Source organism: Diospyros lotus, chromosome 2 (genome assembly GCF_014633365.1).
Source record: "Diospyros lotus cultivar Yz01 chromosome 2, ASM1463336v1, whole genome shotgun sequence".
In the NCBI taxonomy this organism is placed as follows: domain Eukaryota; kingdom Viridiplantae; phylum Streptophyta; class Magnoliopsida; order Ericales; family Ebenaceae; genus Diospyros; species Diospyros lotus.
This window is the reverse complement of record NC_068339.1, coordinates 9,981,804-10,007,898: the sequence shown is the minus strand read 5'-3', so window position 1 is coordinate 10,007,898 and position 26,095 is coordinate 9,981,804. Positions and strand designations below refer to the sequence as shown.

At 41.1% G+C, this 26,095-nt stretch overlaps 1 protein-coding gene across 1 annotated transcript in view; it reads right to left on the bottom strand.

Moving 5' to 3' along the window:
• Positions 1-25,054, bottom strand: part of LOC127794418 (protein CTR9 homolog) — a 52,575-nt gene extending 27,521 nt beyond the window's left edge. Inside the window, exons 1-3 of the mRNA XM_052325475.1 lie at positions 24,693-25,054; positions 24,317-24,383; positions 23,973-24,167 (exon numbers count right to left, since the gene is read on the bottom strand). Coding sequence (XP_052181435.1) covers positions 23,973-24,167; positions 24,317-24,383; positions 24,693-24,833 — 403 coding nt within the window. The 5' untranslated portion in view covers positions 24,834-25,054. The remainder of the gene's footprint in view (positions 1-23,972; positions 24,168-24,316; positions 24,384-24,692) is intronic.
• Positions 25,055-26,095: the final 1,041 nt, after the last annotated feature.

Sequence of the window (26,095 nt, the reverse complement as noted above, 5' to 3'; positions counted from 1 at the left end):
AATTGGAAGTGAAGCTAGCCATCTTATTTTGTCAAACCCGCATCAAATCAAGAAGCCAACAATGAAAATCAATACCCAATAAGAACTACAAGTTTAAAAAGTACAGCTTCAACATTCTTGCCCTGCAATCTGCTCACTGTCTTCCACACCTCTTAACAGTGAGTACTCAAAAGAGAAAATAATCTTAGGCGAAAAGAAAATTTTCATCATTTAACCCATTTCAAACTAATCGTTGCAGTCCCCCCCCCCCCCCCCCGGGGCACCCAAAAAAAAAACATTTAGTTACATTTACAGTGAAACCAATTCATTTCTAAATTGTCATGGACCAGTAGGTTGGTTACCAAGGTGGGAGTATACAAGGGAAACACCGGGGTATTATTGTAATAAGGGATGGAAGGTAGTTATAGAGAATAATTCAAATTGTAATTCAAATGTTGGCACCAAGGATTGGTATATAAACCAACCTCCACAGCCCTAGAGGCATGATTTGGAATACAACTGATTCTATTTCTCCTCTCAATTCTCTCGATCCCTCTTTCCCTCTCAATTCTCTCTCTCTCTGTCGTTCTGTTCTTCTTTTTCCCTCTCGGTTCATCAATTCTCGCGCAATTCCTCACTAAATTGCGAGAGAATTTCCCTATGTCATAATTGAATTCTGACAATTTGGTATCAGAGCAAATCCTGAGTGATCAGAGTGGACTATGGCAGACGGAACTAAGATGAAGCAGATGGAGGCGCAGCTCCAACAAGTAACAACAACGGTGGCAGAGATGCAGAACCATATGGAGGCGTTTGAGAATTTGGTGGAGAGGAAGATCGATGGAGATGTGAATTTGCAACACGAAGAAAGCAGATCACAGACTATGAGGCTAGAGGATCAAATGAGAGAGCAGGGTCAGGCTCTCAGGGATTAGATGTAGCAATTTGTATTAATGCTCTCGCACCAAACTCAGGTAAGAACTACGAATCTCAACTGAATTTTCTCCGAGGGAGAGATCTGAGCCAATCTTAAATGGCCAGAGAGGAAACTTCATGTCCGAAGGATCTGCAGAGTTGGAGATGGAACATCAGGTGGTGGAGGAGAATGTAGGAGTAAGGAGGCAAGGCAATGCAACCGAATCAAATCAGATCGGTTTGCCTATGCCTAAGATGGAGATCCCTCTATTCGATGGCCATATAACCCAAGGTGGTGGGTGAGGCGATGTGAGAGGATGTTCAGCCTCTACAATGTGGCTGAGCAACAGAAGGTAACATTAACGGTTGCTTATTTGAATGACGCAAGAGACACATGGTACCAAGGCTGGAGTGGAGTGAAGGAGGAGTGTTCTTGTAGGGAATTTGTGGACGGCCTATGTGAGCGGTTTGGTGAGAAAGGGATGTTAGATGTGGTGGAGGAGTTTAATAAGCTGAGGCAGGGGGGATATGTACAAGCCTATCAATAGAGATTTGAGAAGTTGAAGGTTCTCATGTTAATCTCCAATCCCACCCTTACTGAGAGATACTTCGTGTCAAGCTTCATTAGTAGGTTGAACAAAGAAATACGCCCCACTATTAAGATGTTCCAACTAAAGACGGTCCAACAAGCTACAAAATGTGCCAAATTACAGGAGCTAACTATAGAGGCACTAGTGAAGAAGCAAAAGGGAGTGAATAAGGGATGGCAGGTGATGCCCTTACAACAAGGCAGCAAAGGGTGGAGTAAAAGTGGAAGAACAACGGGACAGGGCAGCAAGGGGTTGGCCCTCCCAGCACCCTCTCAACCATTCGGGGGAACTATGATGAGCAAACGCAATTGGCAGGTCTCTGCTTCAAATGCGAAGATAAGTACTCTACCGGGCATTAGTGTAAACGACAGTTGCTACTATTGGAAGGAACTAAAGATGATACTGGGGAAGAAGAAGAGGAATGCAATCAAGGTGAAGAAGGAGAAGAGGAGAAGGTGGAGATCTTCATGCATGCCTTAAGGGGAGTGACCACTAATAAGATCATCAAGGTGGAAGGGATAGCAAGAGAGAGTAGTTTGATGATACTCATTGACAACAGAAGCACTCATAGCTTCCTTGCTGAAAGGACAGCCAAGAAGTTGAAATACAGCCTAATGGGGACTCATCCCCTGTCAGTCACAGTAGCCAATGGATAGAAGGCACTATGCAAATTGGCATGTGTAGGGTTTTGTTGGCAGAGGGAAGATTTTGAGGCTGATATATGTTTATTGAAGTTGGGGGGTTGTGATATGGTCTTAGGAGTGGACTGGATGAGAGAAGTCAGTCCAATCTGTTTTGACTTTAATCAGATGGAAGTGACATTCGAAAAAGGAGGAAGAAGAATGACCCTAACAGGCAGTGCTGAGGCAGCAACCTGTAAGTTGATCACAAGCAAGAGGCTACACAAATTGTTCAAGAGCAAATGGACACAAGTGGCCCAGCTTTTTTCCATACATGCTATTGAACTAGAGGAAGAAGCAGAGGATGTTGGGAAGCTCATGTTGAATTATAGGGATTCGGCACAAACTCCTTGGGAGGCCTCTCCCTTACTCCTAGTAAAAAAGAAAGATCGCAGTTGGTGGTTCTATGTTAATTACTGCCAACTCAATTCCTCACTATAAAGAATAAATTCTCTATACCGATTATTGAGGACTTGTTAGATGAATTACATGGAGCCAAAATCTTCTCTAAACTTGACCTTTGATCGAGATATCAACAGATACGTATGCGCCCTAATGATATCCACAAAATCGCATTTAGAATCCATCAAGGGCTTTATGAATTCTTGGTAATACCCTTCGAATTGACCAACGCCCCAACAACCTTTCAAGCCCTTATGAACCAAATATTTGAGCCCTACTTATGCCAATTTATTTTGGTATTCTTTGATGATATCCTAGTGTATAGCCCTACTTTTTCCAAACACTTAGAGCACTTAAGGACCACTCTACAAGTCCTCAGGTTCAATAAGTTGTACATCAAGAAGTCTAAATGTGCATTTGCACAAACCCAAGAGGAGTATCTTAGCCACATTATTTAAGGGGTAGGAGTGAGCACAGATCCCCACAAGGTAGCAACCATGACTACTTGGCCAAGACCTACTAATGTGAAAGCACTAAGGGGATTCTTGGGACTTACCGGGTACTGCTAGAGGTTAGCTAAGGACTATGGCATTATTAATAAGTCTCTGATAGAGCTGTTGAAAAAGGAGGGATTCAATTGGGGTGAAAGGGCAAAGGAAGCTTTTGTAAGGCTGAAAACAACCATGAGTGAGGTCCATATACTAAGTCTCCCAAATTTCAATCAACCATTTGTATTGGAGACAGATGCAAGTGATTGCGGGGTGGGGTTGTTCTAATGCGGGGGGGGAGGAGGGGCAGACCCTTGGCTTTTATTAGCCAAGCATTGGCCCTGTTGAACAAACTCACGTCACACACTCGCACTCAACCCTCAAGAAAGACACCGAACACTCACAGTAAAGACAGAACAAGAATAAGAACAAAAACAACAACATATACAAGGGACACCGATTTATCCTAGTTCGGATCACCTTTGAACTGGTGAATCCTATGTCCAAACTGATCAGAGGGCTTATGGCTTCCACTATCTTGAAACAATAAGAACAATACAATGCACTGCACTCACAGCTCTATGACCGAGCTATCCTCACCGAGATTACAGAGACTAAGGCTTTTCTCTCTAACAGTACACAATCACAAGATACAATGAAAAACAAGAGAAATAAAAGACTCGCCCCGACCCTCTATTTATAGATCATAAAGGCGGGAGTTACAAGGAGAAAATATCTAACTAACCAGTAGTTACCTTACTTGGTAATTATCGTTACAAACTACTCCTAGAAATCGGTCTTCAACGGCTTATTCTCTTCTATCCTTTATATTCTTCCGAGCCATAAGACTAATCTTAGGCAAACTCTAACAAATTCTCCACCATTTGCATAACATTAGTATTCATCAAAATAGATATCTACCTTCTTCAACTCCTATCTTGATCTTCTGTTCAAGTATCTTGGACTACTTGATGTAGCTCCAAAGTCCAAACAGTGCTTCAACTTTGCTATAGGGACTGCCTTTGTGATCATATCTACGACATTCTCATCACCTGCAACTTTTATCAGTTTTACCTCTTTTTTATCTAATATTTCCCTAATAAAACGGTGACGAACATCAATATGCTTAGTCCTTTCATGGTGTGTCTGGTTCTTAGACAAGTGTATGGCACTTTGACTATCACACATCAAAGTGGCATCCCCTAGTGTCCCAAGGAGCTCACTGGCCAATCCTTTTAGCCATATAGCTTCCTTAATAGCCTCTGAAACAACTATGTATTCTTCCTCGGTTGTTGATAAAGCCACCACCTGTTGGAGGTTTGCCTCCCAACTGACTATGGAGTTCCACATCTTGAAAACATAACCGGTTGTGGACCTCCTCTTATCCAGATCAGCTGCATAATCAGCATCTGAATACCCTATAATACTTCTTGTTTCTCCTATTTTAGCTCCACCATAAGATAAAACCATGACACTAGATCCCTTTAGATACCTAAATACCCATTTAACAGCATTTCAGTGTGCTTTACCTGGATTTGCCATAAATCTACTCACAACACTCATTGCATGGGACAAATCAAGTCTTGTGCACACCATACTGTACATTAGGCTGCCCACAGCACTAGAGAAGGGTAGGCACTCATCTCCTTTGAACTTTCCTCATCCTTAGGAGATTGATTTGAGGATAACTTAAAAGTGTTGGGCAAATGGCACACTTACAGCCTTTGCATCTGCCATACCAAACTTCCTAATTACTTTCTCTAGGAAGGATTTCTGAGATAGGTACAACTTCCTTTGTTGTTTATTTCTAGTGATTTCAATCCCTAGTATTTTCCTAACTTCCCCTAACTCCTCCATCTCAAACTCTGATTTTAACTTCAACTTTAATTGTTGAATTTCCTTATCAGATTGACTTGCTATCAGCATGTCATCCACATAAAGGAAAAGATAAACCGAAATACTAGATGAAATATGTTTGAAATATACACAACAATCATATGAACTTCTAGCATACCCAGTTTTAACAAAATTGTATCAAACTTCCTATACCATTGTCTTGGGGATTGCTTAAGTCCATAAAGAGATTTCTTGAGTAAACATACCTACTCCACCTTTCCTCTAGATTCAAAACCTCTAGGATGTTCCATTAAGATCCTTTCATCCAAGTCACCATGAAGAAATGTTGTGGTTGCATCCATTTGTTCCAAATTTAGGTTTAAGCGAGCTATCATGGCAAGCAGCACTCGGATAGAGGTATGTCTCATAACTGGTGAGAATACTTCATTGAAATCTATACCCGGTGTCAGCTCCCAAGGAATTGACCAGCACTTCTTCGATCAACAGATTGATCGAAAGAGGAAGAAGGGAAGATTGAGAGAGAAATTAGGGAGAGAGAGAGAGAGAGAATTGAGAGAATATTCAAAATCTGTTAGAATGATTGCATGAGAAATAAGGTGGAAGAAATCAGTTGTATATATAGCTGAATTCCCTTCCCCATGTGCAGTAGTAGCTTACAACAGGGAATGTACAACCTACCCACAACAGCAACAAACTTTGTACCACCCTTTTATAACATATTCTACTAATTTGCTAATTCTCCCTTCCCATTACATTTAATTACTATACCACCCCCCCTTTGCTACTCAAATCATGACAATTACCCCTCCCTACAAAATTTTCTTGTCCTCAAGAAATGTGAAGGAGGCTGGCCACTCTTGGAAACTGGCGAAGTACGTCCAGAAGATATTCCCATGTATTATTATCCGAGTGGAGATGAGACCATTTGATGAGGACCTGGGGAATAAGAGCCCCGTGCCTGTAGATTACTCTTCTATCCAACACAGCGATAGGTTCCTTAGTGTTGTCATTAGCATTTGGGAGACAAGGTAGGGTAGGGCTCATTGGTTGTGCTCCCACTGATTTTTTGAGGAGTGTAAAATGGAATATCGGGTGGATGTTGGAGCTTCAAGTAGCTGCAACCTGTAGGCTACACTTCCCACCTTTGCAATGATGGGAAATGGGCCATAGAATCTTGGGTTTAACTTTAAGCTGGGATTTTGCATTAAAGCCCGTAGGTGACCCGGCTTGAGCTTCAAATACACCAATTCACCAACTTGAAACTCCCTTTCACTCCTTCGCCTATCTGCAAATTGTTTCATTATGTTCTGGGAATTAGCTAGTTCCTTTTTGAGCACCTGCAAGGCCTGCTGCCTTTGTTGAAGGTAAACATCTAGGGCTGCTACTATAGAAGAGTCTCCTAGGGATGGCAGCAGTGGCGGTTTATAGCCATAGAGGGCTTCGAAAGGGGAGCTCTTTATGGAGCTGCAGTGGCTAGAGTAGTACCACCATTGGGCCAAAGGAAGCCACTTGTGCCAAGTTCTTGGTTGTAGGAAGCAAGAACATCTTAGATACATCTCCAAGCACTGATTCACCCTTTTGGTTTGGCCATCCGATTCAGGGTGGTAAGCAGTCGACATATGGAGCTTAACACCTAGTAATCCCATCAGCTCTTTCCACAGCAAACTTGTAAAAAATTTGTTACGATCAGATACTATGGCCTTAGGTGCTCCGTGTAGCTTAATTACCTGATCCAGGAACGTCTTTGCTACCTCTTGGGCAGTGTAGGGATGAATCAACCTGATGAAGTGGCCATACTTGGTGAATCTGTCTACTACCACCATGATGCAGTCCCTGCCTTCTGATTTGGGAAGTCCCTTAATGAAGTCCATTGAGATACTCTTCCAGGGCCCCCCGGGTATATTCAAAGGCTGTAGTAGCCCTGGTTTGGCTACATTCTCAGACTTGCACCTCCTGCAAGTATCACAGCCTAATACAAAGTCCTTGACATATCTTTTCATTCCTAGCCATTGGAATAATTGTCTAACCTTGTGATAGGTGTTCTCAATACTCGAATGTCCCCTAATAGGGGAAGCATGCAGTGCTACTATTATTTTCCTCCTCAGCTCTTCATCCTCCCCTATCACCAACTTCCCTTGATACCGAATTAAGCCATTGCTCAGTGTGTAACCCAGTCTTGAAGTTGGGTTTACCACCAGCTGCTGAAGAAGCTCCTTGCTCCTTCCAGTTGCTTCATAACTGTCAACCACCTCTTGGCACCAGTCGGGAATGATGGTTGTGATTGCAGCCAAACTCCCTTCCTCAAAACATCTTAACAGAGCATCGGCTACTAGGTTTTCCTTTCCTTTCTTGTATTGGATTACATAATCCAATCCCATTAGCTTTGTCATTTCCTTCCATTGCAGTTGTGTGTGCAACTTCTGCTATAGCAAGAATTTTGAACTTTCGTGGTTTGTTTTAATCACAATTCTCCCTCCTTCCAGGTAATGACGCCATTTCTCCATTGCCATTAATACCGTCAGTAGCTCCTTCTCATAAATACTTAGCCCAAGGTGCCTAGGCAATAGGGCTTGGCTTAGGAACACTATTGGTCTCCCTTCTTGAACCAACACTGCCCCAATACCCTTAGCACTCGCATCTGTCTCAAGAACAAAAGGCTTGTTGAAGTCTGGTAGGCCTAGGGTTGGCACCTCACTCATGGCTTGTTTAAGCTCACAGAATGCCTCTTCTGCCTTGGAGTCCCATTGAAACCCCTCCTTCTTCAATAGGTTGGCGAGGGGTCGGCTGATGACACCATATCCCTTTACAAACCAACAGTAGTAGTCGATTAGACCCAAGAATCCTCTCAATCCCTTGACATTTTGAGGTCTGGGTCAAGCGACCATTGTTGCACTCACCCCTGCTTTTGATATGATATGCCCTAGATATTCCACCTGTTTTTGTGCAAAGGCACATTTCGAGTCCTTAACATACAATTTATTGAATCTAAGGACCTCAAGTGTAGTTTTCAGGTGGACTAAGTGTTGGGCAAAGGTAGGGCTATAGATTAAAATGTCATCAAAGAATACCAATATAAATTTGCATAAATAGGGTTCAAAAATCTGGTCCATCAATGCTTGAAAGGCGGCTAGAGCATTGGTGAGTCCAAAGGGCATTACTATGAATTCCTAATGCCTTTGGTGGGTTTTGAAGGCCGTTTTGGGAATGTCTTCCAGTCTCATCCTAATTTGATAATAACTGGATCTTAGGTCGAGCTTAGTGAAAACAGAAGCATTTTTCAATTCATCAAGCAAATCTTCCACAATATGTATGGAAAACTTGTCTTTGATGGTCATGGCATTAAGTTGGCGATAATTGACACAAAACCGCCATGAACCATCTTTCTTTTTAACAAGCAACACAGGGGATGCAAATGAGCTATGGCTTGGTTGTTTGATGGACTTTTGTAACATATCCTTAATGAGCTTTTCAATTTCAGTCATCTGTCTAGGTGGGCAACGGTAAGTTCTTAGGATGACAGGTTTTGCAATGGGTTTAAGGTTAATGGCGTGATCATATGGTCTTTCGGGTGGTAGGGAAACTGGTTCAGAAAAGAGGTCCCTAAATTCAATCAAAAGCATGTTAATAGAGTTGATTTCTTGTACCTTCCGGGGTTCATGTGAGTTGTTCACCGTTACTACCAATTCCCCTTCTTGCTCCCATTTTCTTTGAGTGGGTTCCAAGGCTTGTATAGAAAAGAGTTGGGCTACTTGGGAGAATTTTCTCCTAAGCATCCTTTGCAACCTCTTTCTCGAGATCATTTTACACATCTCTGTCTCATGGCTACTTGTTAGCATCTTTTTCTTCCCATCCTTCTCAAAGGTCACCTCCATTTTGTTGAAATCGAAACTAATAGGACTAACCTCCTTCATCCAGTCTACCCCAAGCACCACATCACAACCACCCAACTTTAGTAGCCTCAAATCAGCCACAAATTCTTCTCCATTCATTTCCCAGCAAAACCCCAAACAAGAAGACTGACTCAAGACCTTGTTACCATTTGCTACTGTCACTAACAAGGGGTGAGAGTTCGAGACCTCACATTCTAACTTCTGGGCCATGGCTTCATCCAAAAAGTTGTGGGTACTCTCACTATCTATGAGTACCACCACCGGAACATTGTGAGCTCTTCCTTCCACCTTAATTATCTTATTGTTGGCTGATCCTTTTAGGGCATACAGAGAAATCTCCCCTTCATCTTCTTCATCAACTTCTGGGATTATCTCTACCTCCTCTCCATTCTCTTATGCTTCTAATATCAATAGCTGCCTCTTGCACTTATGCCCAAAGAAGTATTTATCTCCGCACTTATAACAAAGACCCACATGGCGCCTCTGTTCCATCAATCTTCCTCCATTGGCAGGGTTAGTAACCGGCGAAGGCAAGGCTAAGACTCCTTTGCCACTATGCCCCGTATCCCTTCCAGTGACTCTATTTCCTGCCTGCCAACCCCCAGTGATTACCCCCTTCACTTGGCTCCTCTGTTTCTTCATCAGGGCCTCAATTGTCATTTCTTGCAGCCTTGCACTATCAGCGACTTGTTCCACTGTCCTTGGTTGCATCATTTTAACCATTGGCCTCACCTCGTCTCCTAGGCCACTAATGAAGCTTAACACAAAATATTCTTCAAACAGGTGGGGTTGATGCACCACCATCAAGGACCTCAGCTCCTCAAATCTGAGCTGATAGGCCTGCACTGTCCCATCTTGCTTAAGCTTATTAAATTCCTCAATCACGTCCCTTAAACTCTTATCTCCAAACCTCGCACAAAGGTCTCCTGCAAACACATTCCATGGGCTCCCCTCTTTAGTCACAAGCCATCCCTAGAACCAGGCGTCTCCCTTATCATTCAAGTAAGCAGATGCCAGAGTGACTTTTTGTTGTTCTTGAACTTGGTATAAGGAGAACATCCTTTCACACCTCCTTATCCACCACCTCGGGTTCTCCCCATTAAAGAGTGGGATCTCAAACTTAGGCACAGGGAAGTTCGGCTGATTCTGATGAGCCTGAGCTTCGGGCCTTCTCCCCAACGTGCTTTCCTCCACCATCTCCGATTCTAGTTCAAATTCCGACATCCCTGCATGCGGAGGCTCCATCCCCAGTCCAAGAACGATCAGTTCTGACCTATCTCTAGGAGGAAACTCCATTGAGAGCCTTACAGGTTGCTGGGATGCGAACATCCTTACGAACTGTTGCATCTGTTCCATCACTTGTCCCCTTAACAAAGCACTCTGCTCTTGGTTTTCTTCACGCCATCTTTCCATCGCTTGAGTAATCCGATTATCCACCCCTACTCCTACTGATGATTCGAGAGTACCCATCCTAGTCTGTATTTCAGCCATTGTTGTTGCAACTTGCTGAAGTTGGTTCTCCATTTGTTTCATCCTGGTTCAATCAGCCATGGCGATGGTTTTTCACAGATCTGAGCGTTCCCCAAGACACCAGCTCTGATACCAAAATGTCAACTCCCAAGGAACTGACCAACACTTCTTTGATCAACAGATTGATCGAAGGAGGAAGAAGAGAAGATCGAGAGAGAAATTAGGGGGAGAGAGAGAGAGAGAGAATATTCAGAATCTGTTAAAATGATTGCATGAGAAATAAGGTGGAAGGAATCAGCTGTATATATAGCTGGATTCCCTTCCCCATGTGCAGTAACCGCTTACAACAGGGAATGTACAACCTGCCCACAGCAGCAACAAACTTTGTACCACCCCTTTATAACATATTCTACTAATTTGCTAATTCTCCCTTCCCATTACATTTAATTACCATACCACCCCCCTTTGCTACTCAAATCATGACACCCAGGACTTGAGTGAACCCTCTAGCCACCAACCTAGCCTTATACCTAGGTTTGGGATTACTTCCAGCCCCTTCTTTTATCTTATATAGCCATTTACAGCCAATAATTCGTTGTCCTTGAGGCCTATCAATCAGCACCCAAGTCTAATTCTTTCTCAATGACTCAATTTCGAACTTCATGGCATCTATCCACTTTTGGGATTCTTTTGATTTCACTACTTCTTCAAATGACACCGGTTCTTCCCCTATAACCTCTAATGCACTTGTTAGTGCATAAGAAACAAGATCTAAAAATCCATATCTAAGTGGTGGTCTACAACTCCTTCGTTGCCTATCCCTAGCCACATTATACCTTTGGGTATCCAGCTAGTCACCTGCATTGGAGTCACCATCACTCTCCTCCTCACTCTCCTATTGATGAGCAGATTCATGAGGAGTTTCTAAGTCATTTTCAGGAATTATACCTTGAACCTCAACATCTATTAACTTAGATTTTTCTTCTAAGTCTGGATGGTCATCTGCATTAACCCCCTTTATTGTAGACCCTTCATCAAATGTCACATCCCTTGTAACAATGGTTCTCGGCCCTTTAGTTTCTAGGTTCCATAGTTTATAACGTTTTACACCGGTGGGATAACCTATAAACATACACTTTTTTACCCTAGGTTCCAACTTGCCTTGCTTCACATGAACATAGGCTAAACAACCAAATATTCTAAGGTGATCTAGGTTTGGCTTGTGACCTGTCCATTTCTCATAGGGTGTTTTAAACTCAATTGTAGCAGATGGGGATCTATTGATCACATGTGCTGCAGTTGACACTGCTGTCATGACCCTAAGGGTAGATTAATAAATAAAATAGTTAGAGTTGCATGCATTATATAGTAATTGTAATTGCCTTTTCCTTTTTCTGTTATAGGACTTTATCCTATGTTATAGGCAGTTAGGCTATCTATTGTATTACACATGGGTGCATATAGGAGGCTGTTAGGCTATATATAAGTCACAGCTAAGGATGAGAATATATGTTTTTGAATTGATAATTGAATACTCTGATTTTCCTCTCAAAATTCTCTCAATCTCCCTCTCATTTCCTTGTACAACTCTCCCTCATTTCTCTATGATTTCTTCCCCCATTTCTGTCCAATTTTCTCTCCAATTCCTTATGTTCTTGGTCTTAGTTCTATCGTATCCTTCCGATTCCCAATTCAACCCTAGGCACACGACAAATTGGTATCAAAGCATCGTTCCTCGACAGTTCTCTTTGTTGATTAATTTCCGACGGATATCGACAGCTGATGTCCAAAGCAATTGATTATCGAAATTCGAGGGTGATCACGGAAACTAACAACCAGTGATCGCGATCAAATCAGGAGGTTGTTGATCCATAGCGATTGGTCGCAATGATTTCCAGTGAAATGAGGTTTAGGCAACAATCGGAGTGCACAGACGAGAAGACAAGGCAGAGGCGACTCCTAGAACAGATCCTTAGCCTTTGGGTTTTTCTTCTTTTGGTGCAATTCTACCGTTTCCAGTGAATTTGGTGTTTGAGACAGAAAAGAAACCAAGAGTTTTTCAGTTGACTTTCGGAATTGATTCTAACGCACGAGAAGGGGAGTGTCGGCTCGGATCTGAAGGGGAAGTACGAGGACTGGCCCACAACCAAGACTCTGGTAATCTTATCCAGAATTGAAGACGAGCAAGGTAGGAGGATTCGCGACTGGAGTGGACGAGGGGTGCAAGAATTCCGTCCAAGTTAACGACACTGATGGGTGAATTGGTTGCAGAACGGAACAGATCGCAGGAAGCAATTCAGGACACAACAAAGAGTGGATTGAATAACGGAGTCGATCCATTCTAGTGGTGCAATTGGAGTCAATCCATTCGGGAGACTATGCTAGGGGTGACTTGGCCAATTGGTTCCGACAATGCCTTTGCTGACTCTTGGTTGTGAATTTACGTAACTCTTGCTCATAAGGGGGGAGGGGCGAAGTAGATTTAGCGGAATTGGAAGCCAATTCATAAATTACTGCAGTTATCAAATTCTCAATTCTAGAGAATTAAGTTAGTTGCAGCACAATCGAGCAAGGGAGGCAAGCAACCCAGGCGATTTCAGTAGTGAATTCCGGCAATTTGGGGAATTCTGACAAGTGGAAGGAATATACTTGAATCCCGACAATTTCTTAATGGTTGAGCTTGGATTTTGGAGGTGCAATTGAGTGGTTAGATAAGGCGAGTCCGACAGCAATTCCAGCAGGTATAAGGAATTATTGCAGCAGGCGAATTAGGAGAATTGGTAGGCTTAGGCGACTCTTGAAGGCCGATCACAGTCGCTATAACGTGCGATTGATCCTATGCCTGAGTCAAGCTGACTTGGAAGCGAGTTTATAAGTGTTTGCAACGATCGCTTCCCAATACCGATGGATAATAGCAGTGGTTCGATCCTCAGTAAAATCATCCAGAGTTGATCCTCGGCCGACGATCCCATCAGTGATTGGAATTCTGATGGCGAATGACATCAAGGTGAAATAGAAAGGATCTCAATTGTAGCAAGGAACAGCAATGATGATGGAAAGGCAGATCCATGTTGGATATATAGAATCAGCAGTGGATAGGAAGCTAGACAGTGTTGCCAGTTTGTTGCGATAGGAGATCAATCACAAGCGTGAAATTATTGATGAATTCAAAAATTAGATGAGGGATCAGTGCATGATAATGTTAGCCAGACAGAATCAGGTTAGACTACCTACTTATTTGCTTTTCAAAGAATATTCAGATCTAATTATTATAGAGAAGCTACCAAATCCTACAATTAATCCTTACTCTCCTCCAAGAACTGGATCAGATCTTATTCTAGTTGGTAACCCTTACCTTACTCGTCCTTGGAACCGGAACTCCATTGACAAATCTCAGAGTCTAATGCAAGGTGACAAAACTGTTGTTTCAGAATGGCATGTTAGAATATCTAAGGCAGAAAATGATAATAAGAAGGACATGGTTAAGGAAGCATTACTTCCTCAAGAGTTTCCTAAAATACAAGAGCCTAAAAAGGGGTCAAAACTGTGGGAAAATGATTCACTGCCTACTTTAGATTTTAGGTTGAAGAAGAAGTACTCTAATTTAGGTGGCAATGACAAGAAGGATGACTGCAATATCGAGAATAATTTTGGCGATGAAAAGCATAATCTCAAAGAAAATTATAACGACCAGGTTGCTAGGGCAATAGATCCAAAGGAACCAATTGATCTTTTCGAAGGAGAAGCTCATGTAGAGGGACATTCTGGCAAACACAAAGAAAAAGGAGTTGCTGAATTGTTTGCATGGAATCAGGAGATTCCAACTGAAAATTCTGTCTATATTAAGGAAGTTGGTGCTAGAACTGAAGTAAACTTGTCAAGGGTAACTCAGGATCTTGAAGAAGAAAGGAGATTGGACAAGGAGATCCGGGTAGACCACATTTTACAAGAGTAGGAGGCTGAAGATTTGGTTGAGAATTAGTCTATAAATCGGATTGGAGGGAACTGCTATGAAGATAGCTTGCATGCATTTGATAGTCCGAATAGGGATATGGTTTCCTCAGATAATCTAGCCATAAATCATACTGGGGATGAAGATCGAAATGGAGGCCATGTTTCAACCATTGAGGAACCTATGGGACCTGCTCCTCCCTCCCCATGCAATCAGTATGACCGAACAGAAAGGGAAATTCCAGGGATGGACACTGGGGCACCATTGGAGGAGAAAATTGTGGAGGACAATTCTTGGGTGTATAGCAGTAAGCAGGAAACAACTTGAGAGGAAGCGTTACCATCTATTTTATTCGCTCAATTTTCAGTTGGTGAGTTGCATTGTCAGAGTGACTCTTGGTTGGCAAAGAAGTTTGAGTCCCCTACTATCACTGGAAATAGTATGATTAGGGATATATTTTCAACTGAAATGTCCTCTAATGTTGTGATAGTGCATGGATTTGATAAGGAATTCCGAGGACGATTGGTAGCAGAAGGAAAGCTAAGGGAGATGGCTGAAGAAGTCAAAGGTTTTGTCGAAGGAAACAAAATTCTCGCTGCTGTGTTGGTTTTTACTCCCACTGGCAAATCCGAGTTGTTGTCTACTACAGAGTGGGATGAACTAATGGCTGATTATGTTCTTAAAGTGGAGACCGATCTTGATTGGACAGCTATTATAGGTGGTGGTTGTAGTGGGCTTGAATTCGATCAGGTTGCTTCTATTAAAGTTCTAGGCCAAATTATGCCTGGAATTGATCTTGGAAACCTAAGAACGAAGAAGAAGAGACCTAAAAGGAGAAAGAAAAAAAGACGAATAAACCAGATAGAGAAGACTGGGATTGGATGAAGAGCAATGGCTACTTGCTGCAAGTTCTTGGGGACAAGAACTCTCTAAGGAGGGGGGAATTGTCATAACCCCAAAAATAGATTAATAAATATAATAGTTGGAATTACATGCATTATACAATAATTGTAATTTCCGTTTCCTTTTTCTGTTATAGGACTTTATCCTATGCTATAGGCAGTTAAGCTATCTGTTGTATTACACATGGGTGCATGTGGGAGACTATTAGGCTATATATAAGCCATAGCTAAGGATGAGAAGATATGTTTTTGAATTGATAATTGAATACTCTGATTTCCCTCTCAAAATTCTCTCAATCTCCCTCCCATTTCTTTCTGCAACTCTCCCTCATTTCTCTCTTATTTCTTCCCCCATTTATGTCCAATTTTCCCTCCAATTCCTTATGTTCTTGGTCTTAGTTCTATCATATCCTTCAGATTCCCAATCCAACCCTAGGCTAAACCCTAGGTACACGACAACTACTTCCCCCCAAAATGACTTAAGTAAATTTGCATGGAATAACATGCATCTCACTCTTTCTAATAGAGTCTTATTCATTCTCTCAACCAAACCATTTTGTTTTGGATTTCCAGGGACAGTTAAATGTCTCACTATCCCACTATCATTACACAATTGAGCAAATTCCTTATTGTAGAATTCTAAGCCATTATTGGTTTTAATGGTTCTCCCCTTTTAGTTTTCTATCATAATCTTCCATGTCTTAAAGGCCTCAAATGTATGATCCTTTGACTTTAAGACATATACTCATACCATTCTTGAATAATCATCAATGATAGAAAGGAAATATCTAGAGCCTCCATGAGTTAGGGTTTGAGATGGTCCCCAATGTATGTAATCTAATGGTGCTTTGGAGGAGTGAATAGCCTTCTACTAAATTTGACATAGGCAGCTTCGCCATAAATGCAAGACTCACATTTATTGAGTCCGCAACTTGACCTTGACCTAGGATGCCTTGTTTTGCCAAGTCTTTTAGCCCTTGTTCACTAATGTGTGACATCCTTAGATGCCACAATCTAGCCTGTATGTGAGCTTTGTTTCATGCCACTGCAGCTTCCCCACTTAAAATGGCAGCTACATTCTGCAACATGGCTCTCATGCATATCAAGAACCCTCTAGAAACTCTCAAGACTCCACCATCACCCTTAAAGTTATAGTCATTCCTATCCAGTTCACCAAGAGAAATTAAATTTCTCTTTAATTCTATAATGTGCCTAACATCTGACAGCGTTCTACATGAGCCATCATACATCTTTAGTCTTATGTCACCTATCCCTTGCACCCTACATTCATGGTCATTTCCTAGAAGGACTTTTCCTCCATTGATTTCTTGATAGTTTAGAACCAATGCCTCTTCGGTGTCATGTGGTATGAACAGCCAGAGTTCATTATCCATACCCTCATTTTCAGCCTTCTCGAAAACCACAAGAGCATCAGCGCTATCATATCCAAACTCACATATACTAACTCCACCATCAGATTTACACCTATCTTGAAAATCCTCTCTCTTCTTTGGACAATTTTTCTTAATGTGACCCTCCTCGTGACAATAATAGCATTTAATTGATTTCTTTCTAGATCTAGACCTAGATCTTGACCTGCCCCTTCCCCTAGTGTCTCTTCTATCATTTTTGAATTTTACAGTAAGGGCATCTCCCGAAGAGCTTTTCCCTTCTACCTTGTTCTGCAATTCTTTAGAATTAAGGGCCCTATTACATCATCTAATGATAGGGTGTCTCTACCATGTTTTAGGATGTCTACGAAGGTCTCATATGATCTAGGTAAAAATGAAGCAAGACCAATGCCTTCTCTTTATCTTCATATTTTACCTCTATGTTTTCAAAATCTAGGGAAAGTTTGTTAAACTCATCTATATGATCTTGAAGCTTTTGACCATCATTTATTTTGAAAGTGAAAAATCTTTCCTTTAAGTATAAGCGGTTGGACAATGACTTTGTCATGTACAGGTTCTCCAACTTTAGCCAAATCTCCACAACCGTCTTCATTTTGGAAACCTTCCTCAACACCTTGTCGCCAAGACTGAGGATCAGCGTGTTGTAGGCCTTCTTTAGGATCTCCTTCTTTTGTTTTGTCGTACACGTCCTAGGCATCTTGGCTTCTCCTTCTAGTGTTTCCTCAAGGCCAAGATTGTCGAGGAGGGCACGCATCTTCATCTTCCAGAGGGCAAAGTCATTTTACCCGTCAAACTTCTCAATGTTGTGTCTTGAGGCGGATGAAAATGAAGCCATAATTCTAAGTTGGGTCATGTCTCTTCACCTTGAGTAAATTCTTGACTTCTTGAATGTGGAGAACAAGGCTCTGATACCAGATTGTTGAACAAACTCACATCACACGCTCGCACTCGGCCCTCAAGAAAGACACTGAACACTCACGATAAAGACAAAACAAGAATGAAAACAAAAACAACAACAACACACACAAGAGACACCGAATTTATCATGGTTTGGATCACCTTTGAACCAGTGAATCCTATGTCCAAATTGATCAAAGGGCTTATGACTTCCACTATCTTGAAACAATAGGAACAATACAATGCACTGCACTCACAGCTCTATGACCGAGCTATCCTCACCGAGATTACAAAGACTAAGGTTTTTTCTCTAGCAGTACACAATCACAAGATACAATGAAAAGCAAGAGAAGTAAAAGACTCACCCCGACCCTCTATTTATAGATGATAGAGGCGGGAGTTACAAGGATAAAATACCTAACTAATCGGTAATTACCTTATTTGGTAGTTTCCGTTACAAACGCCTAACTACTCCTAGAAATCGGTCTTCAACGACTTATTCTCTTTTGTCCTTTATATTCTTCCGAGCCATAAAACTAATCTTAGGCAAACTCTAACAGGCCCCTAAACATTTGGGCCTCGATGTATACAACAAGGAACTTTTTGTTGTTCTAATAGCAATAGAGAAGTGGAGACATTACCTCGAAGGGGTCAAGTTCATCATAAAGACTGATCATGAGAGCCTCAAGTTTCTGTTAAAGTAGAAACTTCATACACATCTCCAAAGAAAAAGTATGTCAAAACTAATAAGGCTTGATTATGTCATTCAATACAGGAAATGCTATATGTTACAATTGAGAGTTGGTCCAAGAAACCACCCAATAAACCAACAAATATAATCACTCTTTAGCACTCTCTCATCGATTCAACGAAACAACATAAACAGAAAATTAAAGAATTGACAAATGATAAAGATAGAGCAATCAAACTACGAGTACACTGAGATTTATCCTGGTTCGAACTGATTTAAACCAGTTCTACATCTAGCCTTCTGAGGGAGAGCATTCCACTATAATCTTGATGAAAACAGTACAGATGAATCACTCACACACCCCACAATCTCACTGAAACAATCGAGAACCCTCACTACAAGATTACAAAGATATCTCTCTATCTTTTCTCTAGCAATACAACTCTTTATAATCAATGAGAATGATCTAAATTATCAAGGCTTCGACAGACTACCCCACGCCTCTTATTTATAGACATAAGAGGCGCGAGTTACAATGAGGAATACCCGGAATACCCTATCTACCCCTCACTTAAAATTACACGTAATTAGCCTTTTATTTCTTTTCTTTTTTTCTATAAGTGAGAGATTCATAGAACACAAACCAAAGCCGAAACAGCTACAAGCCAAGGCCAAGGCATATCCCGGACTGAACAAAAACCAAGGGTATGAACATAACAACGATCACCCACTGGGCCAAATTTGCCACTGTCGAATATTAACCTAATATGTTCGAATTCTTCTAGAATATCCAGTCACTCAATGCAAAACTTGAATAACATTATGAGAACAAAGTAGCCAATGCTCTCTCTCAGTGCTTGGAGGAAGGGGGTTCAGCTGATATTACTTCCCTTACACCCAATTGGTTCTTGGAAGTAACATCCAGCTATAATAAGGGAGAGTGGACCAAGGAACTTATGGAGTAACTTACTATTGACCTAGATAGTAGACCTAGCTATACACTAAAAAACGAATTGTTAAGGTACAAGGAAAGATTGGTGATTGGGGAGGATGAACCCCTCAAGAAAAAGGTATTGATTGCACTACATGACTCTTCCATTGGAGGCCATTCAAGTGTGCAAAATACATATAACAAGGTTAAACAACTTTTCTACTAGCCCGGATTGAAAAAGGCAGTGGAAGAATATGTGAAGGCCTATGACATTTGCAATAGGTGCAAACATGAAAATATCCACCCTCCAAGGATGCTACAACCTCTGCCCATACCTGATCAAGCGTGGACCAATATCAGCATGGATTTTGTAGAGAGCTTGCCAAAATCAGAAGGTAGAGACTATGTTTTGGTGGTGGTTGACAAATTAACGAAGCATGCTCACTTCTTGAGCCTATCACACCCCTTTACCACACATGAGGTGGCTAGGGTGTTCTTAGACTAGGTGGACAAGTTACACAGGCTGTCTCAGGTGATTGTTTTAGATAGGGATAAAATTTTCACAAGTATACTTCGGAAATAACTCATGAAGTCCCTGGGAACTCAACTACATATGTCTTCCTCCTATCATCTAGAGATTAACGGATAGACTGATAGGATAAACTAGTGCCTAGAAACTTATTTAAGGTGTGTGTGTCTAATGCATCCTACCGGGTGGCATAAATGGCTTCCTTTGGCACAATGGTGGTACACCACCAGCCATCATTCCTCCCTAAAAATGACACCATTTGAAGCACTCTTTGGGTACAAACCACCTCTATTGCCAAAAGGTGGGAGCCATAACTTAGTGGCTAGAGTGGACAATTATTTGGTTCAAAGGCAATAGAGAGTGCACACCCTAAAGAAAGAGTTAACTAATGCACAAAACCGGATGAAACAGTTTGTTGATAAGAGGAGGAGTGAGAGGTCTTTTTTCTGTGGGGGATAAGGTGTATTTGAAGTTGAGGCAAGCCCAGCTGAAGACCATATCGCCCAATACGGTAACTAAGCTCAACCCCAAATTTTATGGTCCTTATGAAGTGATAGCTCAAGTGGGTAAGGCTGTTGTCACGAACTTAGGATTCGTGATAGGTTAAAAGAGGAATTGGAAGGAATTGAGGGAGGGAATTAAGGGAGAATAGTATAGAGAAGAAGATTTAGGGGGAAAACGAGAGAAAGAGAGGGAGATTGGAGATAAGTCAGAGAAATGAGAATTAAGAATTCATTCAATTCAAGCATAATCAATCCAACCTCAGTTGTGGCTTATATATAGCCTAACAGGCTCCCACATACTCTCATGTGTAATATAACAACTAGTCTAACTGTCTATAGAATAGGACAAAAACCTATAACAGAAAGAAAGAAAAAAAATTACAATTATTGTATATTACATACCAACTCTTACTATTATATTTACTAAACTATCCTTGGGGTCATGACAATTACCCCCTCTAAGAGAATTCTTGTCCTAAAGAACTTGCAGCAAATAGCCATAGGTCTTCACCCAATTCCAGCATTCTCTATTTGTTTCATTCCTCTTTCCTTTTTTCTTCTCCTAGGCCTCTTCTTCTTTGTTCTTAAGTTTCCAAGATCCATCCCAGGCATAATTAGGCTTAGAACTGCAATAGAAGCAACCTGATCAACCTCAATGACTTCAGGTTCAAATCTATGAGTACTTAATGAAATAGGAGACCGAAGCTACAGAAGGTGCTTGTCCCTAAGCAAGTCCCTCACCTGAAAGAAATTTGAAAGAGGCAAAGGAAAGGTGGATTCAATCTTGGATGGATCATTAGCTGACTTAATTTCTACTCAAAGATGTGAATGTAGCTCATTAATCGTCTTCCTTTCAACGTGACCACTCAAAATTGTCAATTTCGGCTGCTCAAATACCAAGAAATCCAGACCCTTACTGTCCTCATATGGAGGTTCCCCAACCACAAACCATCTGCCCCTATCGATAATTCAGCCACATCTTCTTTCTATTCCTCAAAATATTTCCGAAGCTCACTCTCAACATTTTTCTCCTCCACTTCAGCAACACCTTTTTCTTTTTGCTCACCAGAATATTTCAGAAGCTCGCTCTCCACAACTTCCTTCTCCATGAATCCTCTATTACCATAATTCAATCCTGATGATTGCTTGTTTGAATCAATCATCTTCTGGTGAGAACTTCCTGGCTGGTCATCTGAAACGTTTCTTCTTGGTTTCTCAAAAAATTCTATAGGGAAGCTCTAATGATACTTCTTGGTCAGTATCCTTGCAAACTCCTGCAACTGATCTCGTATCATACAGCCAAATTCCTTGCACGTTTTGCTAACCCAAGGGTCTAATGATTGTTCCCGTGCCCCCTGATTCAACCCAAACTCCTCATGATTTATGTTGAATGAAAACGCAGCATTCTTTTCCTACAGTTGAGGTTCCAATTGTATTGTGTGCACACTACTTCCCCTGGTCTCACGAGCAGGATAGCCCATTGGAAATGTGGCTTCCTTCTGTTGCAATTGAGACTCCATTGGTCTCATTCATGCACTGCCCGTCATGACTGAAATCTTGTGCTGCAATTGAGGCTCTCATAGTCTCATGCGTGCACTTACTCCCCCTAGCAGACTTCTCACGAGCAGGACAACTCGAAGGCCAATAAATAGGAGCTCTGAACATCCTCTGAAATTAGAAGCCGAGGGTCACTTGCTGGAATTTCGAATTTCGTCAAATCCACCAATCTCTGGAATAATCAATTCACCAAGGTTGCCTAGATCTGTTGGGTAATCAATCTCCCCAAAGCAGTTGGCAACCAATAATCGGCTTTTATGGCTTACGGCTAATGAGCACCACCTCACCCATTAATTCAAGAAGTCGCCCAGACTTAATCCGCCTCAAACGGAACCTACCAAGATCTGGGTCTACTTCGCCTTCAATTCTGGACTCGATTAAATCAAGCAGAAGGAGTTGGCGGCCAAGAAACTACTCGATTAACTCAGTTGGAAATTTCTCTAGACTGAATCACACTCGCTGATGTTCAGCAATTGTTCCTTAGGTTCGATCAGACTCGTGCTCTCTAATAGAAAGCTTCGCACCCGATCAATCAGCAAATTTGCTTAGCCTCTCGTCTACTTCCTTCAGGTTCACTCTACTTGCGATCACTTCCAGTCGCGAACATCTTGCCAGTAATAACCCAACCAGTGATGCATCAACGCTTGCTTCCTCATGTTCTGCCTAATCACTAACCTCTGATTGGAATTTCTCCTGAATTCTTGAATTGCTTAAAGATCTAATTCAATCGTGACTTCCTTTTTCGCCAGCATCAGTGCCCTCGTTCTTCACCCAATCACCGTCCAAGGGCCACAAAACCACTGACTCTGTAGCGAGCTGCGCGAAGTTATTGTCGGAACTCCCCTGGCCTACGTTGTCATCAATTCTGAGCCGAAGCTTGCTTTGCTCTGCTTCGCCATTCAAATCCGAGTTTAATTCCAAATTCAGTCACTGCTTCTTCCCAAACCTATTGCCAATGACTATCAAAATCACCGAAACTGAATTCAGTTCGCTTCCCTTGAAGCTCATACCTCTGTAATTGATCGACTTAGTTGTTCGATCAATTCTACCGCTGCTTCCAAAAATGCCTACTACACTCAATTCGAGAATCAACAAAGAAAGCCGCAGAGGAACGGTGGCTCTGATACCAATTGTCACAAACTTATGATTCATGATAGGTTAAAATAGGAACTGGAAGGAATTGAGGGAGGGAATTAAGGGAGAACAGTATAGAGAAGAAGATTTAGGGGGGGAAACGAGAGAAAGAGAGGGAGATTGGAGAGAAGTAACAGAAATGAGAATTAAGAATTCATTCAATTCAAGTATAATCAATCCAACCTCAGTTGTGGCTTATCTTATAGCCTACCAGCCTCCCACATACTCCCATGTGCAATATAACAACTAGTCTAACTGCCTATAAAATAGGACAAAACCCTATAACAGAAAGAAATTACAATTATTGTATATTGCATGCCAACTCCTACTATTATATTTACTAAACTATCTTTGGGGTCATGACAACTGCCTACAAACTACAGCTTCCAGAGGGGTCCTACATCCACCCCGTGTTTCATGTATCACTCCTTAAGCTCTCACCAGCACCAACCCGGTAAGTTCTACTCTTACCTCCAATAGCTCAAACTACTCAACAAGAAGCAGAACCCATAGCCATAGTGAGAAAAAGGGTCATCTACAAACAGAAGGTGCCAATCACACAAGTTTCAGTGCGTTGGTCCAACCTCCACCCAGAGAACAACACCTGGAAATACCTACCCGATCTTTTGAAACAGTTCCCCAAAATAGCAAGACTACTTTGACCTACTTGAGGACAAGTAAGGTTTCAAGCAGGAGGGAATTGTTATGGACTAGTAGGTTGGTTACCAAGGCGAGAGTATACAAGGGAAACACCGGGGTATTATTATAATAAGGGATGGAAGGTAGTTATAGGTAATAATTCAAATTGTAATTCAAATGTTGGCGCCAAGGATCGGTATATAAACCAACCTTCATGGCCCTAGAGACATGATTTGGAATACAGCTGATTCTATTTCCCTCTCAATTCTCTCTCTCTATCGTTCTATTCTTCTTTTTCCCTCTCGGTTCATCAATTCCCGCGAAATTCCTCACTGAATTGCGAGATAATTTCCCTTTATCATAATTGAATTCCAACATAAGTCAATTTGTCTTTAGATTCTACAAGCAACACTTTTCAGTCTCTTTTGTAAGTTTAACCCACAATTGCAGAAATAATATTATGCGTGTCAGTCCTTATTGTGAATGCACACAGTCATGCAAAGGGAACCCCTCAAATAAGCAGTCAATAACACAGAGTGACCAAGAGAGCTCACCTTTCCCAACCCAAGTAGAAGGCTCATGCATGTCAATTCTCGATGCTTTGTTGTAGAATTTTGTTGCATTAATAAAATGCTCTTCCTTTTCTCTTTGTTTTGTCTCAATTTTCCCGAGGTGGCTATAATAGGCTCCTAAAGCATTCAGTATTGCAATCCTCTCATATCTCACATCAGCATAATATTCATCAATTTCTGCAATATGCCAGTGCATAACCAGATCAAACAAGGCTGTTTCTAGAAATAAATACATAAATGTTGTAGTATATATTCAGATAAACTAACACAAATTTGTTTAGATGAATGTGATGAAAGGAATGCCCACATGAGTAAAAAGGATATACCAGGACTAGACCCTTCTTCCAGAATTTGGCGGAATTGCTCAATTTTCCCTTGTTTAAAATACTCCCTCTGCATTAATGCCAATAACGAAACACCAAATAATTAAGATTATAAAGCAAAGATAGTCAGGTTTTTTAACAACTTTCTAAGTCATGGCCTCCCGACGTTAGTTTTCGCATGTGGAACGAGCAAGAATACCGTTACAACTGGACGAGAAAATCCCCCCCCCCCCCAAAAAAAAAAAATTAAAAGAATGGCAGGCATGCGTCCAGAACACATGCATTCGGTGTCTCCGAATGTGCCTAAACAGACAATACAACTATAAACACAACGAATCATCCTGTATATCAATGCATGAACACACATAGCGACACGAACCGCGATAATGAGCCATAGATCGAGGGGCGCTTGTTCGGCCTTGAGGATGTCGAGGATGTCCGAAGCGTCTCTCGGCAGCTGATCGAGCACTACCCTGACCTCCTCCTCCGAGTTCTGCACCGGAATATACACACAAGCCATTGGATTCCGAAGCGTACCGAGCCAATTTCCTGCCGATAGATCGAATTTGTGCCTGCCGAAGAAGCCCTAGCTCTGCAACACTGCCGAATCGCGAGTTGAGAAGCATAAGGTGTGCAGTTGTAACCTGAACAGGAAGTGAAACTCGGACTATAATGGACCGACTTTGGGATTTTTATAAATTTGCCATCGCCGCCGGAGACGAGGAATCCTCCAACTTTTCGTATTGGGAAAAGGCTCATGTAGTTATGTAGTTTAACTCCCTTCTCTGTCTCTCAATTTTTATTTTTTTTAATTTTATATTTTAATAGTCTATTTTTAAAAAATTAAAAATACATTTTATTTGTCATTATAAAAAATTATTTCTTAAAACCAAAAAATAAAAAACGCACCTCTTTGAAATTTTAAAAATAATTGTTTAATAACATTTTATTAAATAATTTAATTATTAGAAATTAAATCATTTAATTTAAATAAATAAATAAATTGACTTAGACAAAAATAAGAAATATTAAAATAAAAATTAAATATGTGAACTGATATTACATGATAATGTAATTGTAAATAATAAGATTGTATTAAACAATTCAATAGCTTTTAACAATTTAATTTATGTCACACCCCTCCTAAGATTTTGGGTCATATAATCCAAAATTTAAATTTACATGACAAGATTTTTCGATTCAGGAAGTTAACAAAAATTATTAATAAATCAATGCATGTTTTTTCATGAGATTAAGTTAAAGCATTTGATCATCTATTTGTCTCGAATAAAATCACCTATATAAACATATTGTTGATAAGACATTATAAATCTTTATTTTGTTAAAGATATGTTGAATATAAACAAAACACAATCAACACACGTAAAATAGTGAAACAATACCCTCAATATTTACCCCATCTAGTTCAACCTCAAGAGCTTTTATCCATTTTGTGTAACTATTATGCAACGCAACGGATCCATCAGTCAATGTTTCGCAGGCTCAAATCCATCAACAAGAGGTACTGGGCCTATTTGGGTCTTTCAATTTGGACCATTGATCCACAAGTCCTTCACAATGGACTCATTTCGGTCATCCGATTCCTTGATAATTGGCAAAATACATACGAGCGACGGCATTCTAGATATTTTATGAGTTGGACTTTGAAGAAATGTTGGGTCTCCGCCATAACTTGCAACTCTGTTTCTAGGGTTTTCATTTTTCACTCTCCTATTTGAAACACAACCCCTCAGCAAGAAATATGAGATACTATCGCTTACT